Raw genomic sequence first — 20,997 nt, 5'->3', positions numbered from 1 at the left:
TGCATGAGTCACACAGTAAGCTAGTTCTCAGCCTATGATACTCTGGTTAGAAGTCAAAAAACGGTGAGATAGAAAGAAAGTGGGTATGACACGGTTGGGCACAAATCACAGATAATTGGTTACTATCTCAAAAAAATTACTTTATTAATCCAAAGGTATGTAACATTAAAACACATAGTTAAAAATGTGCCCACCCCGCACCCCCAACAATCCCCCCGAAAGCCTGGACCCCCCACCCCTACAGCAGGCCCTACTGATGGATCTAAACCTCTACTGATAATGATGATATTGGAGCCAATGGGGCCCCTATGGATAATATGTCCAGCCGTCCAGTAGAAGCCAGTCTTTTGTTTGTAAACACTGCCTAAAACTGTTAATTACAAACCAGGATTGCAGCAGGGAGTGGCAGAAACAGCACAGAGGGGCATAGGAGAAAATAAGGAATAGAATGGTATGCTTTTTATTGTAAGAATTTTAGAGTACAGATTCTCTTTAAAGAGAAGTTTCCTTTAAAGTTAAATTTGGTCAACAAGAGATTTTAGGTACCAGCTAATTACCCAGCTGATCAGCCAGTTCATCATCAACTTTCATTGGTTGGTTTACTTTTTCCCATTTTTGTTTAATGGAAATTTGCATTCAAGGAGAATCATTGTAAATACCTTTGTCATACACCTCAGCAAAATATGACCATGTAAAAGAGCCAGCATTCAGTTGGTTCCACGTGATCTTTTGGGATACCCTAGGGCTCACAGGTGCACCCTTTGACTAAGAATTTGAGTTTTCTGTGTAATTTTTCACAGAATGCAGCATATTTTTATATGCAGTTGACACTTTAAGTGCTATCATATTTCAGTTTGTAAATCTGCAAACTTTCCACACAATTTTAAATATGAACACAGACAACCTTTTTAAAAAAATGTAGAAGAGCCTGATTTCCTAATGTCAAAAGTTCCTGGGGACGAGCGCTGTTAAAACAGCAAATGAGATTTGGGCACAGCCGGTGCCACCATAGGCTGTAATAGGAATTACAGCTATAGCTGCGATCAGTGAGTAATTTGGCCGCCACCTAATTAATTGTAGAACCCTGTAATTCAGCTGCCAGCAAAAGCTGGAAGCCAAATTAAATCATTCCCCACTATCCACAATGACCAGGAGGGGAAATAGTAATTACTGTTCCCGGGACTTGTGCAGGAGCAGGGTAAGCCAAAGCCATATACTGGCTTTATCCTGCGCTCAAATCTCCTGGCAGCTTTTTCATAGGTATGCCTTGGGGAACCCTTATATGCTATGAGAGATGGCAAAAACTGATTGAGATTTAGCAGCAATTTATACATCTCCCCAGTTTCATCATTCCTACTACCTACTGTAAGTGAAAGCAACATAGGAGAAAAGTAATTTATGGCTCATTTTACTCTGGAAAAAACGTACATCTTATTTGTTTATGTTTGCACATAATATAAATTTTACAATTTTTTGCCGTAGTGCCCCTTTAAATAAGGAGGCAGGGCTGGATTTAGCATTTGACACAATAGGCGCCAGCCTACTGGCGCCAGTGTGCTGAGAGGTAGCTATCAGGGGTTTTCAAATCTGCACTTACCATTCTGGAGCTGTACTGATATCAACACCCCTGGAGCATAGAGAGCTGGCAGGGCTTGCGGGATGGGCAGTTCGATCCAGCCCGCCCATTCAGCTCTCTGTGCTTCCTCAGCTGTCACCAGTCAAGTAGCATAGAGAGCTGAATGGGGAAGCCGGATAGCAGAGTTTAGATTGCCAGAATTTCTGTGCCTATAGGCTCCAGAGAAGTAACTCCATCCCTACAAGGAAGAGTGCACTATCTCTATAAGAACTCAAACGAAAGGGGGGTATTCCACCTGTTTGAGTCTACAACTTGTACAATCAAATTTCTCTCTGTCTTAAGGTCTTTCTTGAGGTCGGTTTCACACTGAATATTGGCGGATTTGGGGTTTACTGCATTAATACGTGGTAATCCCCGTGTGACAGCAGGCCAAGCAGGAAGTGATGCTCACTTCCTGTGGCCGAAGCTATGACAGAGGCGGAATCGTATTGTTAAAATACGCTTCCGAGCATGCACGACGCATCATTTTAAAAAACACGCATCAAGACAGATTTACATGACTTCCAGTCTGCCGCATGGTAACGTAGGTATGCACTCGCATTAGAGAGGGAGCGAGCTTCCGCTGCAATGCACTGCACCACATGCCATGTGAAATTCCCCATAGACTTTCCTTACCCTAGCATTAGGACGCATCAGTGTGAAAGGGCCCTCAAACAGTAGCTGTTATCTGAACTTGTAAAACTTTACTGGGATTGTTTACATCTTGGTACTTAGCCATAAGGTGCATACACATGAACAATTACTGTTGCGTGTGGGGATCTGTGGACTTGATCCCTCAGTGGACAGCTCGTGGCTTAGAACTGTACAGATGGGGCTAAGAGCTGTACAGATGGATTGCTAGCCTACTGCCTCGCATTACTTCTATTGCTATAGACAGGGAAGGAGGAACAATTGCATGGCGGATGTTTGAGAGGCTCCTGGTGGGATATCTGAGGAAGGGAACAATGCAGTGTAACTTATCATTGTCGCTAAGTTCAGAGGACATCTGTACACAGTATATTGTCGACCGAGACGGTCCTGTATCTAGCAAATGTACCTAGCTTTACAGTATTTATGTGACTTTTTTTTGCTGCTGGCACAGAAGATGACATGTGAACTCCACTATGGCAGTGGTGAGATGAGATTTAAAGGAGAACTCCAGAATGTGCTAATTATCCCCCTAGTCATATCAGCTATTCCAGGGGCGTTTCTAGGTTCCTGGGAGATCCAGGGAACCCCTTGGCACCAAGAGGAAATTATTGCTAAGTGCACCGTGGCAATAAAATGGGCGTGGTCATGCAGCTGAAAGTGGGCATGGTCATAGGTGGGGTCAAATGTACATGAACATAGCAGTGGCGTAACTTAAATATATTCAATAGGCAGTATTTCACATAAATAAGACCCTCATCTGGCTTCTGTCTTGTCCTCGGCGGGCTGGCCTGTGTGCTCAACATGGCTGGCAGTTATGCTGGGTTGCCTGGCTTGTGGTTATGCTATGCTATGCTGGCCTAGCTGGTGGTGATGCTGTGCTGGAATTGCTGGCAGTGATGTTGTGCCGGCCTGGCTGATGGTGATGCTGTGCCAGCCTGGCTGGCGGTGATGTTAAGCCGGCCTGGCTTTGCTAGGTGACTTGCTGGGGGCTTTGCTGGGCTGAACAAACTGCTGAGGGCATTTTGAGGGGCTTTGTGTAAAGATCCGCTCAGTTCTCTGCACAGGCAGACAGCTGTTTGACCATTCCTTAAGTCTGAGGGCTGCAGGTCTCTGGAAAAGAGACCTGTCTTTACTTTGCAAGTTTCAGACTTGCTCTGTCACTGAGGAATTTGCATACACTTGTCATGCAAATTGCCTAGCCGCCCCTTTGAAGGCTTGCAGTATAAATACCATGTTCTCCCAGGATCCTTGGCTGGTCATGATGGTTTGTTCCTGCTAAAAACTCCTGGAGTGTCAGCCTTGCTATTGTTTGCTAAAGATTATCTTAGAGTATTCCTGGGGACTGCACTAGGCATCCCTCTTGTGCAGTCAGGTTGTATTACTTGTATTGCCTTGTTCTGTTTCTCTGCCTCGATTGTCTTGTCGCCAGCGACGGTCGACAGGAAATTGTTCTGTCTGTCTGGGAGTGTAGGCCAGAGCTGCGGTTGCTGCTGGCTGCTCCATCTGTCTGGATTGCATTCGCCCTAGTGGTAGTGGCAGTGCTTCCTTCTGTATTCTGCCTTAAGGGTGCTAACCAGAGCAGCGGTTGCTACTGGTAGCCCCATCTGTTTGTCTGTCTGGATCGCATCCGCTCTAGCGGTAGCAGCGGTGGTTCCTTCTATATTCTGCCATAGGGGTGCTAGCCAGAGCAGCGTTCTCTATTTCGTGTTTGTGTACTTTGGTTAGTTAGGGTGGCACGCTTATCACTGGGCTCCTAACACGCGGTGATCGTGCTTAAACGCGTTCGCTGTTGCGAATTAACGCGGTGTTCGCGTTTAGCTAGCATTTGTTATTTTCCTTGATGTTCTTATTGTTGTTGCTTGCTGAGCCTTTTGCTACTCTCATGCTCTGTCCTGCTCAGTCTTGTGTATGTTGGCAATCGCCAGTTTGGCGATTGCATTCATACTTTGTTTCTGCTGACCGTTCACCGTCCCTGGGTGGCGACTAGATTGGTGGACACACATTCATTCTGTCCCTGTGCTCTTTCTTTATACTTGTTCTTGGTCTAGTTCAGTCTTGTGTCACTATTGGCAATCGCTACACTTGCGATTGCGTTCCCACTTCATTTTCGTTGTTGTGTGTTCATCGTCGCTGGGTGGCAACTAGATTGGTGGACACACATACATTCTGTCTCTGTGCTCTCTCTCTTTAAGGGCTATCTTGCCCTGCATTGCTTCCCCTCGTACAATTCCTATCTGGCATCTGTGGCAGTACAGAGGGGTTGTTCCTCTTTTCTCCACAGCCCCATCTGCCGGCAGGAATTCCCCTCTACAGGTGCATACCCACCATTGCTGGGTTCTCTCCGATTATACGCTTGTGGAGGATTTCCGCAGTGTCAGCGCGCATCCTGAGCGCTGACCACGGAAATAATTATGCAATTGGAACAGTATGACCAGCCAAACCGAAATTCCCGGTGTAGAGGGAATTTCTGATTTGTACGATTTTGTCGAATATGGTTCTTGTATCTTTAAGAGGTTTAAGATACTGAACTCTGAAACCAGAGATGACTTTATATCAGAGTGTTCCAGATTCTTGGCAAATCCTGAATTCCAGGCCACCAAAATTTCCACTTGGAGTGCTCAGATTGCTTACAATCTTCTCCAAGGAGATCTGTTTGTGTGGGCTGCTGAGTATGCCAGACACAAGAATCTGAGACATAACACTCGCAGATTTCTTGCTCACTTCTTTTCTCATAAGCTTGGAATTCCCATGCCATGCTATTTCTATGAGTTTTTTCCTGCAGTGCAAGATGCTGATCAGATTGGTTTATGCAACACCTCTCAGTCATTACCATATGCTAATGAGTTGTTGGTTGTAACCCAGTCTGATGATTCAGTAATTCCCTGTAGATCTATTCACCTCCAAGGTTCTTTTTCATCTGATCAGCTGCAATCCAATGCTGTGAAGATGAACAGGAAATAATCTAGGAAGGTGTCCCAGCTGAAAAATCCGTTGCCCATAGCAACTACAAATAAAGAAATTATTTCTGTAAAGTCTGAAATGTGGAAAACACTTGAATATGATGAATCCAGAGAGACTTTTCAGTCTTAGGTTTTCTTGCCCCAAGCTAAAGCATATGTGGATCCTATGATAGGCAAAATTATTCAGTATATTAAGGCTTCTTGCACACCAAGACGTTGCATTAGGTGGCACGTTAAGGTCGCATAACGTGCACCTAACACAACGTATGGTGCTGCAAGAGCCGACGGTAGAGTGAGCCGCGTTAGGCGGCTCGAGTCCTATAATGTCTCCCAGAGTGGCGCTGATTGGCCAGCGGGACCACGTGATGCGGAGCGAGACACTCCGCATCACGTGGTCCCGCCGGCCAATCAGCTGCCGCCAGTGCAGTGAATATTAAGTAGCCATGTGCGCGGCTACTGTAGCTGGCTCTCCCCGCCTCCTCTCCGCCCCCCACTGCGCATGTGCAAACAGTCTAACGCGGCTATAGCCGCTCCAACGCCGTAGCATGCTGCACTTTGCACCGAACGTGCAGCATTACATGTAACGCAACGTGGGCTGTGTGAACAGCCCACTTGTGTTACATTGCTGTGCGTTGGGGGAGCGTTACAGGCGCACTAACGTATGCCTGTAACGTCTTGGTGTGTAAGCAGCCTAAAGGTGTAAGAAAATCTATGCATATTCCTGATCCCAACCTTGTTTGAGACTTGTTTGAGCCTCCATTTGCTTCATGGGAAATTGGGGCTTTGATGGAGGAGTTCGAGATTGATTGGAAGGCATTTTGCGATTTTTACATCGCAGAAAGTGAAGAGATTCTTAATGCTTGTGTTAATTCTCTGTACACTTTGATTGATTCTGATGAGTGTGATGAATGTTTTGTGGATCCGGTGATTTGTGCGTGGCAGACAATTTTGGATGAATTGCACACACACCAACCAATTGACTCCAATAAAGAGACACTATTATCGGATGATTGTTCCTGTCTTTCTGGGGTAAAGCAAGTGAGTTTAGACACTGTGCAATCTGAAATAAATGGGTGTACTATGGTGGTGGACACCTTTGTGAATTCTGAAAGATTCTCTCCTGTTTCTGTGGAATGTAAATCTGTGCGATCTAATGCCTGTATCTCAGGCGTTTCTGCAGATTGTGAGCAACATAAATGTGTCAGTTTTGTCAAAGATATGTGGGATCCCTTGGCAATTAAAAACAGATATTTTTCTCTCAGTAATTCTTTAAGACCTTCCATTTATGATCCTGCTATGGGGAAAATTCCTACTATGCAGCATCAAAAGTAATATTAATTTGTCTAATAAAGTTTCTCCTGTTGTTGTCGCAACTTCTTCTGCAAATGAATCTATGTCTCACTCTGTTCACACCTGTAAAGGCCCGTTGCCTGATGACAGTTGCTCCAGTGTTTCTGTCCTGAACACCTTGCAGTCTGGTCCACAGATTGCGGAGGTTTGCGCTTTGGAAGCGTCAGTTTCGCAACCTAAAGCGATCTTGGATTCGCACATTTTGCGTTCTGACCGCTCGGATTCGACATTGTTAGCCGAGTCTAAGGGTGAGACAGCGCTTTGGTTTTGCGAATCTGTTACTGGGGAATCTTTGCCTTTTTCAGAGGAGATCTCTGTGAGCCTGCCCTGTACCATGAATAAAACCATGATGTCCACTCGCACTGACATTTGTGAGTCCCTTTCTTGCTCAGAAGCTAGTACTGACTCTCCACCCTGTACTCTGGATGAGTCAATATTGCCTTGCATAAAATCTCCTGCAGTGACCCTAGAGGCTCGTCTAGGTATTGCTACTATTCTCACCTGTTTTTCTGCTATTTTGGAATTGCAGTCTAGTTTGACTGCTATGCAGAATTCTGCGTGCAGTGAGATTAGAGTTAGGGAGTCAGTGTGTGTTCCAGTAAATATTCCTGTGCATCCTGTTCATGAAGATAAAATTCAGTCTCAGCGGATTGTAGAACCATCCCTGGGACATTTGCTCTGTCCGCAAAATGTATTTGATGGTTTGCCCTGTAACATGGATAGTTCAGAATCCTTGATTTCTTTGTCAGAAAACTTGGGAAACAATGCTCCTGAGCTTTTGTTTGATGTTCTGGAGGTGTCCGAGTTCCTCCCAAAGGGTGCAGAACTTTTAGGGGTGCCTCCTGTCCCGCAGAGCCATCTGAAGCATTGCCCACTTCAGTAGGCATCGCTGCTATACTGACTACTTTTGCAGCTCTTGTGGAGCTTCAGTCATGCGTAGTCAATGATGAGTGTTGGTTAGATACCAGTACAGTCATAGAGACTTCTAAGTCTGAATTCAAGTCTGCTTTTGAAAGTCCAGTGCTTGTGACCACTACTCGTGATGATTCTTTGCCCGGTCCTGGTTTTGGTCTTGTCGTGTCGGACTCTGAGGTTGGCAGTTCCTCGACGTGTCCTGAGGTTTCTCTTGTGCTAGTGTACCCCGATGTGCTCTGTGACTCAAAAAGCCCAAGTGTGTCTCGGTTACCAGCATGCCCAGATGCTTCCTCGGTGGAGACATGTTCTGATATTGCCTGCCTGCTTGCATGCCCAAAAGTGGTCCCTGAAAGCCCTGATCTTGATGCTTGTCCTGGTAATCCAGAATCTGGAATTGTCATTGGTTCCATAGGGGTTCTTGGTAGTTCTCCATGTGAGCCTGGTGATCGTTCTGCCCTCTTGGGATCTCTGCGGAGCTTCAAAGTGTTCTGGGAGATTCTGGGAGAAATATTTCCTGGTACCCTGGATGAGATCAAAAATGGCTTTTCTGTGGAAAGGGACACTTCAAATAGGTATTGTGGCAGGTTTGGTATTTTTGAACGGTCCCTGGAAGGTGGTGGGCATTGCTCGGAGGGTGTCGATGGATTCTTCTCTGGCATTCACAGTTCTGATGGGTGTTACGCTGAGACTTGTAGTACTGATGGGCATGTTTCGGTGGCTTCTGCTTCCGATGAGGTCGGTTTCGGGAGAATTGACTCTAGAAGTGGGCCTAGTCGGGCTGTCCCGACCTTCATGAGTCTTCAGTCAGAGTTTTTTGCAAATATCAGTTTTGAGAGGCGTCTGGAAGCCGTCTCTAGAGGGGGGGGGGGGGTACTGTAATGATCCGCTTAGCTGTCTGCACAGGCAGACAGCTGTTTGACCATTCCTTAAGTCTGAGGGCTGCAGGTCTCTAGAAAATAGACCTGTCTTTACTTTGCAAGTTTCAGACTTGCTCTGTCACTGAGGAATTTGCATACACTTGTCATGCAAATTGCCTAGCTGCCTCCTTTGAAGGCTTGCAGTATAAATACCATGTTCTCCCAGGATCCTTGGCTGGTCATGATGGTTTGTTCCTGATAAACACTCCTGGAGTGTCAGCCTTGCTATTGTTTGCTAAAGATTATCTTAGAGTATTCCTGGGGACTGCACTAGGCATCCCTCTAGTGCAGTCAGGTTGTATTACTTGTATTGCCTTGTTCTGTTTCTCTGCCTCGATTGTCTTGTCGCCAGCGGCGGTCGACAGGAAATCGTTCTGTCTGTCTGGGAGTGTAGGCCAGAGCTGCGGTTGCTGCTGGCTGCTCCATCTGTCTGGATTGCATTCGCCCTAGTGGTAGTGGCAGTGCTTCCTTCTGTATTCTGCCTTAGGGGTGCTAACCAGAGGCTAAGTGAGGTATCCGTTAAGCAAGCGTTCGCGTTCTCTATTTCGTGTTTGTGTACTTTGGTTAGTTAGGGTGGCACGCTTATCACAGGGCGCCTAACGCGCGGTGATCGTGCTTAAACGCGTTCGCTGTTGTGAATGAGTGCGGTGTTCGCGTTTAGCTAGCATTTGTTATTTTCCTTGATGTTCTTATTGTTGGTGCTTGCTGAGCCTTTTGCTACTCTCGTGCTCTGTCCTGCTCAGTCTTTAGTCTGTTGGCAATCGCCAGTCTGGCGATTGCATTCATACTTTGTTTCTTCTGATGTGTGTTCACCGTCCCTGGGTGGCGACTAGATTGGTGGACACTTATTCATTCTGTCCCTGTGCTCTTTCTGTATACTTGTGCTCGGGCCAAGTTCAGTCTTGTGTCACTATTGGCAATCGCTACACTTGCGATTGCGTTCCCACTTCATTTCCGTTGTTGTGCGTTCACCGTCACTGGGTGGCGACTAGATTGGTGGACACACATACATTCCTTCTCTGTGCTTACTCAGTCTTGTTTCGCTGTTAGCAATCGTCATCTCTTGCGATTGCGTTCTCACTTGGTTTCCGCTGTTGTGTGTTCATCGTCGCTGGGTGGCGACTAGATTGGTGGACACACATACATTCTGTCTCTGTGCTCTCTCTCTTTAAGGGCTATCTTGCCCTGCATTGCTTCCCCTCGTACAATTCCTATCTGGCATCTGTGGCAGTACAGAGGGGTTGTTCCTCTGTTCTCCACAGCTCCATCTGCCGGCAGGAATTCCCCTCCCCAGGTGCATAGCACCATTGCTGGGTTCTCTCCGATTATACGCTTGTGGAGGATTTCCGCAGTGTCAGCGCGCATCCTGTGCGCTGACCACGGAAATAATTACACAATCGTTACACTTTGCTGGCCTAGGAGCTTTACTAGGCTTTGCCTGGCTGTACGCTTTGCTGGGCTGGGACCAGGAGGCTTTGCTAGGCTGGGATGTTTGCTTTGCTGGGGGCTGTGCTTTGCTGGGCTGGGGCCCTGGGGCTTTGCTTGGCTCTAGATAGGTAGGTGCCTCCAGTATAGGTTAGATAGGTAGGTGCCTCCAGTATAGGTTAGATAGGTAGGTTCCCCCACTATAGGTTAGATAGGTAGGTGACTCCAGTGTAGGTTAGATAGGTAGGTTCCCCCAGTATAGGTTAGATAGCAAGGTGCCCCAAGTAAGGAGGTGGGGCGCTGGGCGGAGCGGCGGAGGGAGTGGGCATAGTTTAGTTAAAAACTCACCCTCCGATCCCGGCACGCATGCATGCACTTTCCAGCTCCTTCCTACTTCCTGTCCTGGCGTCCCTCGCATTGGTAACAGCACCCCTTGTGATGACATCAGTCACGTTATCACAGAGGGGCGCTGTAACCAAGGCAACGGATGCCGGGGAGGAAGTAGGAAAGAGATGGAGGTTGTGCCTGCGGGAATCAGAAGGTGAGTTTTTAACTACACTATGCCCGCACCCCTGTCGCTCCACCCAGTGCCCCCTCCTCCTCAGACTTATCCAGCGGACCATGGCAACAGGTTCGGGGGCAGTGCCCTGGATCAAAGCCCCTAGCGACACCACTGAGCTTTTCTAACTGATCTGTGAATATCCCAACAAATAATAATGATAACGTTTTTGAACCCGACTCCCTTTTGTGTCTCATAAAAGTAAAGAAGATCTAGTAAAGAAGACTCCTGGGCATATTGAATAAATACATGTGATGCACTTTATCTCATAGGCCTGTACTTCTCATTTAAAAAGAATGCAGTGGTCATTTAGGCACCATGGAAAGCCGGTAGTAAAATATTGGTGAAATTACCAATATTTTACTATTGGGCAATGGGCAGGATACAGTAGAATATCAGTAATTTTTACCAGTATTTTACTATGACTAAACCTAACCCTATTCTTACTTAAACCCTCCCTCTACCGATGCCTAATCCCAACTGATCCCCAGCCCCTGCTGCAATATGCACAGATATCAGCATTCCCTTTGCTGCTGAACTCGCCCTCTACTGATATCTGTGCTGCCTAATCCCTAAATTGGGTGCCCCCTAATTGCCCACGAGGCGCTGCTACAGCCGCAATTAACACTGCAATCTATGCAGCACCCATTTTATCAAATAACTTGCTTTGGCCCCTGTTTAGGATTGGTTGCTACAGTTTGACCTAGGTAGCCTTTTCACCACTCTTTCAAACTAGTTTTCTTCATTGTGCCTTTTCCCCTGAAAATATGAATTTTGTTAAAATTATAGGATATCCTTGATTGAGTTCAAATGGACTTTCAGAAGTTTTTTACACCACTAAAGACACTTCATGGAGCTCTTTAACAACCTATGTATCTCTTTGCAACTATTGGTTTTACAAAGTAATAAACAGCCATGTACCATGAAATCCTTCTATTCGAACAGAAAATCTGTCAGGTCCTGCAATTTCAATGGTCCAGATTCCTTTGACAGGATGATTTACGATGTACATAGATCCCCAAGTCTCATTCGCAATTGTCCTGATATCTGCCTCAGTAGCTGCAGAAGAAAATCATTTTTAAGTTTTTAAAGGTTTTTTTTTTTTGCATCACCAATGTAAATACATGAAACACATAACAAACAACAGTGACTGTGCCCACTTTATCATTGCAGGGGTGGTTTATAAACACCTCTGGACCGCATGTCACCCTCACAAAAAAAAAGTTACCCTTTAGGCCCGGTTCACATTAGCGTTCCAGGTCCGACTTCCCCGGACCCGGAACGCTCCGTACACAGCGGATGGTGAATGGATACATTGTTAATCAATGTATCCATTCACACTCGTGCGACCGTCCGGATCCGGATCCGATCCGGGAACGCAGCTCCGGGACGATCCGGCTTTTTTCCAACATGCTCTATTTTTGCCGTCCGTCCCGGTGCGGCTGCAGACCCGGGCCGGATCCTGACCCGAACATGCGGCCATGCTGTGTAATGAGAAACGGATGTTTCTCATCACACTGGCAATAGGACCGGATGCTTCCAGCACCGGTCCTATGCCACTTGGGGGGCCCGGACTACACGCCGGTATCCCCCATGCTTGCGGTGCCTTTCTGGCACTGCAGTGTATCTAGTTCCGGCTACTTTATTGTAGCCGGAACTGATACATTCCGGATCCGCAACTGATGGCAACTTGTGGCCACCGCAGAGACCCGTACGGTCTCTTTGCGGCCCCCGGACACTTGCGGACTCGAACCGCAAGTGTGAATGGGGCCTAAGTGGTAAGTTTCTCACAAATGTACACATGTACTTTACAGCAGTGCTTTTTCTAAACACCTTTGTACAGGATTTTTGCTGTAGTTTGCACTGATTACACCATATCATGATACACAAATCCACTTTGAATACTGCATTTTGTTTTTCACCCATTTTTTTTTTCAAATCACTAGGGTGAATAAGACCACCTTAATCTTCTAAAGCCACCCATGTAGCAGCTGTCCACTCTTTCTACCAAAAATTATTTGGGATTGGGAATATGTTAATGATTATAACAGCATTTGTACATAGCTAATTGTTCCCTTTTTAAAGGGAAAGTCCTTGCTTGGGAACCAAAAAATCCCTGTGTCCCTCATTCTTCCTCATTTGTCCTTCTTTCATGACTGATTGGAGTTCTACACAAATATATGTATTTCTCTATTACCAAAAATGTGTTTCTGTGAACCCTAAATTTTCTAAATTAATATATTTATTTTTTAACACTAATATTGAGGGAATGTAGTAATTATAGTGAGAAACTTTGTGGTTTGAATGATGAAAATATGGTCCAGAAGCAATAAACTGCATAAAGCTGCCATGGAGCACACAGCAGTTTTACCTCTACTACTGCCAGTGGTGCACCACCCGTTAACTCATTACAGCAATAACGTGCATGTTGCTATGGATGTGAACGTTGTAATGCACGGTGTAATGCACGTTACCATAGCAACTCGCAGGTTACCATGGTAATGCCCATACCACTAATGGGGTACCAGCAGTTCTCCACCAGCGATAGTGATGATAAAATTATTTGTTGTGTGGGTGAATAGGGATATCAAAGAGGCGTGTCACAGGGGTGTGGCTGGGTGTAGCAGACGCACGTCTTTGTAATATCGCTCTTTCTCATCTAAAAAAATTGGAACATATGATTGATATGAAATATGAAATCAAAAATATGAATACCGGTATGTATATTAATATGAATATGAAATATGGTGATATGAAATATGGATATAAAAAACTAAGAAGAAATGCAATGGATACACATAGCTTACAGAGGCCTTGAAGTTCAAATGCTGATTGGGGATGAACTAAAAAAAACGGTTTGTTGCTATGTGCATGCAGAATACATCCACCACTATTTACTAGATTTTTTAAAAATCAGCACCAATATCTGTTAATTAATGTCTATTTACCATTGTTGTAGCGTTAATATACTATGATTATTACAGTGAAAAGATAGTGAGAATAATGTGGATGCTGCTACATATACCTATAGAAATATAACTGCAGATATGGATTATTGTGCTGCTTCTAACCCCTTTATATTACTGACTAGTCAACAAATGTTCTTACAGTATATTCTATGTACTGCAGGAATTTTTATTTACTGACTAATGTTGGTGTTCAAATTAGAGTTGTCCTTATATATGACCCAAATATGTCTGTTTGATTCTGACTTTTCTGGTTGATTCGAATGTAATTCAGCAAAATTACAGCCTATGGTAGCGCTAAAAGCAAAGCCCCATACATGCTAGACTTACCAGTCCAAAATTATTCATATCCTTCACAAACTCCACGTGTTTTGCATGGTTCAATCCTTCACAAACTGTCACAGTCTGTGTAAAAATCCAAAGTTCTATGCCCTCCCAAATAGTCCAAGCTGTTCTAAAGAATCCTAATTACCCTGTTTAATTGGGAACAGCTGTTTTAATCAACTCAACAGGTGAAAAACAGTAACTCTCTGCAGTTGGACAGTCATGGCTAAGACGAAGGAGGTCAGTGAGGCCCTGCAGCTGTGCATTGTGGCATCTAACAAGTCAGGAAAGGGCTACAAGGCCATTTCTAAATATTTTCACATTCCAGTGACTACAGTGCAAAGTATTATTAAAAAATGCAAGATCTTGCGTATTGTGAAAAATCTCAGAGGATGTGGTTGGAAGCCAAAAGTGACACCTGTGTTGTCCAGAAGGATAGTGAGAGGGGTGGAAAAAGAATTCAAGGCCAAGGCCATCCTTGTGAATCTGGGCTCAGCTGGTGGCACTGTCTCAAGGCAGAGAATCTAATGGACACTGCACACTGCTGGGTTCCATGGATGCAGACCAAGGAGAACACCACTTCTCCAGATAAGGCACACAAAAGCTTGATTGGCCTTTGCAAATGCTCATCTAGACAAAAAAGAGAAGACTTCTGATCTTCTATGTTATGGTCAGATGAAACAAAAATGGAATTGTTTGGGCACAATTATGTTTCCTTTATTTGGAGTAAAAAAGGAGAAGCCTTCAACCCAAAGAACACCATCCCCACTGTCAAACATGGTGGTAGGAACCTAATGCTTTCGGGGTGTTTTTCAGCCATTGGACCAGGGAACCTAATCACAGTAAATGGCACCATGAAAAAAGAGCAATACATGAGTATTCTCAACAACAACATCAGGCAGTCTGCAGAGAAACTTGGCCTTGGACACCAGTGGACATTTCAGCATGACAATAACTCAAAACACACAGGAAAAGTGGTGAAGAAATGGTTAGCAGACAACAATATTAACGGTTTGGAGTGACCCAGTCAGTGTACTCACTTGAATCCAATTGAGAATCTGCGGAGGGAGCTAAAGATCAGGGTGATGGCAATAAAACCCTCCAACCTGAAATATTTGGAGCTCGTTGCTAAAGATAAATGGGCAAAAATATCTGTGGGGACATGCAAAAAGCTGGTCTGCAATTATAGGAAGCGTTTGATTGCTGTAATAGCCAATAAAGGCTCTTCTATTGATTACTGAGAAGGGTATGAATAATTTTGGACAGGACACTTTTTGCTCTAATGTAAATAGCTGAGAAATGTTTTTTTTTCCCAATAATGCCTCTTGTACATCATCTTTTTATCTTTTGGGAGACACCTATCTCATTAACCGTCAAAAATTACTTGCTGGTTGAATAAAAGTAACTTGAAGTCAAAATTTGCCAGGGTATGAATAATTATAGGCAGCACTGTATATTCCCAAAAACAGCAGTTGATTTCCTGCTGGAGTTGCCTTTAGGTCAGTACAACCCACAGGCAACCCTGGGGCGAAGTGGCAATGCCAGAAATCGCCTCCTCAGGGAGGACCCCCATTGGTCTGTTAAAAGACCAATGAGGAGCCCCAGTGCCAGATGATGCTTTGTTGGGGCTTGCTAAACTTTGGTATGGCAAGTACCAGCAGCAGGGGTCTATATTTATTCTCAGCGCGGACCAGCTCAGCGTAAGGTGAAACTGAAACATGGCTCACCTTGCTACTTCACAAACTCCAGGCCTGCGCTGAGTTGTAGCAACTTGGGGACAGGTATTTCGGGCACTGGCTATTGACAGCAGCCGAATTACTTTTTCTTTTTTACTAATTTGTGCAGCACCCGGCTGAACCTCCGAGCCCCCAAATCAGGCACATAGCGCTGGCGCTGAAGCGATTGACGCAATGCTGCACCAAAATCAGCTGGCTTGAGCAGCAGGGATTTATGTGTGCAGTATGTGCATGAGTTTGTTAGGGATTTTCAATCAAGGTCGAGATGATATTGGTGTGGGATGGTCCGAGAATATTGGCGTGGAAATATTGATTGATTATAGTTTTTATTTCTTTTTAACTCTTCGTGGAAACAGATAAGGGGTACATTAGTACCACTATTATTATGAATGTGATAATAAGCAAGTTTTCTCCAAGGTGATATCACATTTTAAATAAACTGCCTTTTAAGCCACCAGCAAACAAGAAAAAAATACTCAGAATAATTTTTACTTTTTTCACCTACTTTTTAGTACTTTTTCAATTGCAGAGTGCAAAAGTTATTTTAAAGTGTACACGAGACCAGCAGAAAAAAAATTAAATTTAGGCTGATCAGTTCCTCTCCGTCTTCTATCACCATCTGGATCTTCCGCTAGGTGGTATGGTAATTTGGGTAGTAGGCGTCGGTTGGTGCACTCACAGTCTGGCCGCATGCATTCCCCTGTCAAGCTCGCATCATGGCCGGGAGCGTTCTGCGCTAGCGCAGTAGTGCAGTGCAGGTGAAGAACTCTCCTGGCAATGAGAGGGCGATGGGTGCACAGCCAGGCCACACATGCGCAGTATGCCCAGACTGGCGGCATTACCAGGCCATCTAGAGGAAGATCCAGGAGGCATAAGAAGACGGCGAGGGACCGATCGGCCTGAATGGGGCTAAAGAAAGCCCTGGGTATGTATAATACTTTTTATTTTTGTTGGTCTTGGGTTTCCTTTAACCACTTAAAGAGACACTTAAGCGAAAAAAAAATATGATATAGTGAATTGGTTGTGTACTATGAATAATTACTAGAAGATTAGCAGCAAAGAAAATATTCTCATATTTTTATTTTCAGGTATATAGTGTTTTTTCTAACATTGCATCATGCTATAATATGTGCAGATTACACAACATTCAGCATTCAAAATGAGTCTTTCAGAGCAGTCTGTGCACTAATGACCTCTCCTCTAGCAGAGGAAAAGAAAACAGTTGTGATAATAAAAGTCAGATAACAGCCCTCTCCACGACTAAACTTGGTCGGAGAGTTAATGGCTTGTTTGCATAGAGATAACAACTGGAGTTTCTTAACTCCTTCTGTACTGGAAACAATTAGACTGATGTATCTGATCTTAATGTTTTATTTCTTAGCTGTACTACACATACAAATCATAATATCATAATTTTTTTTTCGCTTTAGTGTCTCTTTAAGGACCACAGGCTTAAACCCCCCTAAAGACCAGGCCATTTTTTATAAATTGGGCCACTGCAGCTTTATAACCTCGCTGCAGGGCCACACAACAGTTAGCACACAAGTGATTCCCCACCCCCACCCCTTTTCTGCCCACCAAAAGAGCTCTCTGTTGGTGGGCTTTGATGGCTCCCAGGATGTTTGTTTATTTTTTGCAAATATTTTTATTTATTTTTTAATACATTTCTGTTTTTTTTTTTTTTTTTTTAATAATTTTACAACCCTCCCTCCCCCCAGCCAGCCAATCACAGTGATCAGCTGTCATAGGCATCAGCCTATGACAGCCGATCACTCTTATGTCTCCCAGGGGGACAGTCATGTCACACGGCTGTCCCCAGTACAGTGCTGCCATAGATCGCAGCAAAACATGCCATCTCCTGCAAAATACGCCTCCCGGACTTTACACTGATCGGCGTTAGGCGGTCCTGGGGCTGGCACCGCGTTCACGCCCATCTACGTAACGTGGTTGCCTAGTGGTTAAATAGGAGATAAAAATGTTCTCCTTGGTCAAAAAGTGATTTGGATCATTTAACTGCATTTAGCGATTTTCTCAAAAACTACAAGGTCTTTTAAAAAAAAAAAGTTTTATCTTGTCCTCACTATTCTCCTTAACATACCAAGCAAATTTGGTGCTTATAGCTTATAGGAGTGCTTTGCTATTAACCACTAAAGTCAGCAGTCAGCAGTTCATTGCACAACACCATTCATGTTAATGCAATTCATGAAAGTGTTTTACCGAAAATTTACTGAACCATCTAGAGTTCAGACATTTTGCAAGACTGCTACAGGCAGTGATCCCTATGCAAAACGAAGACAGAACATTTATATCACGCTTTTCTCCTGCCAGACTCAAAGCGCCAGAGCTGCAGCCACTAGGATACGCTCTATAGGCAGTAGCAGTGTTAGGGAGACTTGCCCAAGGTCTCCTTACTGAACAGGCAGCACTGAGATTCAAACCCAGGTTGCCTGTGTCAGAGGCAGAGCCCTTAAAGGTAACCTTAAAGGGAACCAGAGAGGAATGATTTTTTAAAATAGAAAAAGAGTTTATACATACCTGGGGCTTCTTCCAGCCCCATAAGCCTGGATCGCTCCCACACCGCCATCCTCCGCTTCCTGGCGTCACTTCTGGCGGACGCGGCCCATTGTCCGCATCACGGGGGCTCCCTCCATCCCTGTACGCATGCGGCTGCGCAGTAGGCAGCCGCACGCGTACCTGTATGGAGGGAGCCCACTGTGATGCGGAGAATTGGACGCGTCCGCCGGCCGACTGGCCGACTGGCGGTAGTTACGGGATCCGGTATCGGCGGTTCCAGGCAGCGGAGGATGCAGCGTGGGAGCGATCCATGCGTATGGGGCTGGAGGAAGCCCCAGGTATGTATATTTTATCCTCTCTGGTTCCCTTTAAGTCAGGGGAAAAAATTAGTTTAACTCACCTGGGGCTTCCCTCAGCCCCCTGCAGCTGATCAGTGCCCTCGCAGCCCCGCTCCGATGCTCCTGGACCCGCCAGCGGCGACTTCCGGTTTCGCCGTCACCGGCCGACAGGCTGAGAACGCGAGTGATTCTTCGCATTCCCAGCCACAATAGCACCCCCTATGCTGCTATTGCGGACTCCCTATGCTGCAATAGCAGCATAGGGGGTGCTATTGTGGCTGGGAACATCGGAGCGGGGCTGCGAGGGCACCGATCAGCTGCAGGGGGCTGAGGGAAGCCCCAGGTGAGTTAAACTCATTTTTTCCCCCTGACTTAAGGTTACCTTTAACAACTATCCAGCCACCACATAGAAACTTAAACATCAGAAGCTGTGTGCAGAGACATTAAGGCAGTTAGATATCCTCTGGGCTGGTAGAGACCAGCCATGCAGACTGGTGCGGACCTGCAAGAACTTGAATAGTTGCATTCCTAAACACAAAGTATATTGAGGGTTTTATTCTGCTTACATGAATGCCTAAGCAGTAGCGCAATGTCACAGTTTTCACTATAGTGTTCAAGGTATTTACATTGTTAAAACAGAAGCATTCATTTTTCTGTATAAGTGTTGATTTTCTCAGTACTACTCCCATTGTATTTACAAAAATAGAAAGAGTCAAATACTTACCTCCAGGTCCTATTATATCAAAGGACGTGATTACTCCATCGGTGGTCACTATCAAAGAAGTGAAATTATCTGACACTGAGAAACTGTCAGAATGACTCTCCCCACTGTAGTCTTTGGAAAACAGTTGTTTTGAACTATTTGCTGGTTTTGACAAAGTGTAATCCAGATAATTAAACACCTAGGAAACAAACATCATTATTCCAATAACAAGTAAAAGCCATTGAGATTGCCTATAATGCTTCCATATATGGAGGTTTTTTTTTTCTTACTTGATAAAACAGTGTATATATATATATATATATATATATATATATATATAATTTATTTATATAGCACCAACATATAACGCAGCGCTGTACAGAGTATATTGTCTTGTCACTAGCTGTCCCTCAGAGGGGCTCACAATCTAGCCCCTATCATAGTCATATGTCTATGTATGTATCGTGTAGTGCATGTATCCTAGTCTAGGGCCAATTTAGGGGAACCCAATTATCTTATCTATATGTTTTTGGGATGTGTGAGGAAACCCACACAGACACGGGGAGAACATACAAAACTCCTTGCAGATGATGACCTGGCTGGGATTCAAACCAGGGAGGGAGCCAGCAATGCAAAGCAAGAGTGCTAACCACTATGCCACCGTGCTTCCCACTACACCACCATGCTGCCCAGTGTGTGTGTGTGTGTGTGTGTGTGTGTGTGTGTGTGTGTGTGTGTGTGTGTGTGCGTGCGTGCGTGCGTGCGTGCGTGCGTGCGTGCGTGCGTGCGTGCGTGCGTGCGTGTGTGTGTAAAAGTATTCGGCCCCCTTGGAGTTTTCCACATTTTGTCACATTACTGCCACAAACATGAATCAATTTTATTGGAATTCCATGTGAAAGACCAATACAAAGTGGTGTACACGCGAGAAGTGGAACGAAAATCATACATGATTCCAAACATTTTTTACAAATAAATAACTGCAAAGTGGGGGTGTGCGTAATTGTTTAGCCCCCTGAGTCAATACTTTGTAGAACCACCTTTTGCTGCAATTACAGCTGCCAGTTTTTTAGGGTATGTCTCTACCAGCTTTGCACATCTAGAGACTGAAATCCTTGCCCATTCTTCTTTGCAAAACAGCTCCAACTCAGTCAGATTAGATGGACAGCGTTTGTGAACAGCAGTTTTCAGATCGATTGCATTTAGATCTGGACTTTGACTGGGTCATTCTAACACATGGATATGTTTTGTTTTAAACCATTCCATTGTTGCCCTGGCTTTATGTTTAGTGTCATTGTCCTGCTGGAAGGTGAACCTCCGCCCCAGTCTCAAGTCTTTTGCAGACTCCAAGAGGTTTTCTTCCAAGATTGCCCTGTATTTGGCTCCATCCATCTTCCCATCAACTCTGACCAGCTTCCCTGTCCCTGCTGAAGAGATGCACTGAAGAGCATGATACTGCCACCACGAGATTTGACAGTGGGGATGGTGTGTTCAGAGTGATGCGCAGTGTTAGTTTTCTGCCACACATAGCGTTTTGCATTTTAGCCAAAAAGTTCCATTTTGGTCTCATCTGACCAGAGCACCTTCTTCCACATGTTTGCTGTGTCCCCACATGGCTTGTGGCAAACTGAAAATGGGACTTCTTATGCTTTTCTGTTAACAATGCCTTTCTTCTTGCCACTCTTCCATAAAGGCCAACTTTGTACAGTGCATGACTAATAGTTGTCCTATGGACAGAGTCTCCCACCTGAGCTGTAGATCTCTGCAGCTCGTCCAGAGTCACCATGGGCCTCTTGACTGCATTTCTGATCAGCGCTCTCCTTGTTCGGCCTGTGAGTTTAGGTGGATGGCCTTGTCTTGGTAGGTTTACAGTTGTGCCATACTCCTTCCATTTCTGAATGATCGCTTGAACAGTGCTCCGTGGGATGTTCAAGGCTTTGGAAATCTTTTTGTAGCCTAAGCCTGCTTTAAATTTCTCAATACCTTGATCCCTGACCTGTCTTGTGTGTTCTTTGGACTCCACGGTG

At 45.0% G+C, this 20,997-nt stretch overlaps 1 protein-coding gene across 6 annotated transcripts in view; it reads right to left on the bottom strand.

The window, feature by feature from the left end:
• LOC137524665 (uromodulin-like) overlaps positions 1-20,997 on the bottom strand; it is a 408,103-nt gene that overhangs the window by 234,012 nt on the left and 153,094 nt on the right. For all 6 annotated transcript variants that reach the window (XM_068244787.1, XM_068244788.1, XM_068244793.1 and 3 more), the window contains 2 exons: positions 18,995-19,172; positions 11,314-11,451 (listed from right to left, as the gene is read on the bottom strand). In XM_068244787.1, the coding sequence (XP_068100888.1) occupies positions 11,314-11,451; positions 18,995-19,172 (316 nt within the window). The remainder of the gene's footprint in view (positions 1-11,313; positions 11,452-18,994; positions 19,173-20,997) is intronic.

The sequence above is a fragment of the Hyperolius riggenbachi genome, chromosome 7 (genome assembly GCF_040937935.1).
Source record: "Hyperolius riggenbachi isolate aHypRig1 chromosome 7, aHypRig1.pri, whole genome shotgun sequence".
NCBI lineage: Eukaryota > Metazoa > Chordata > Amphibia > Anura > Hyperoliidae > Hyperolius > Hyperolius riggenbachi.
This window is presented reverse-complemented; position numbering and strand designations above follow the sequence as displayed.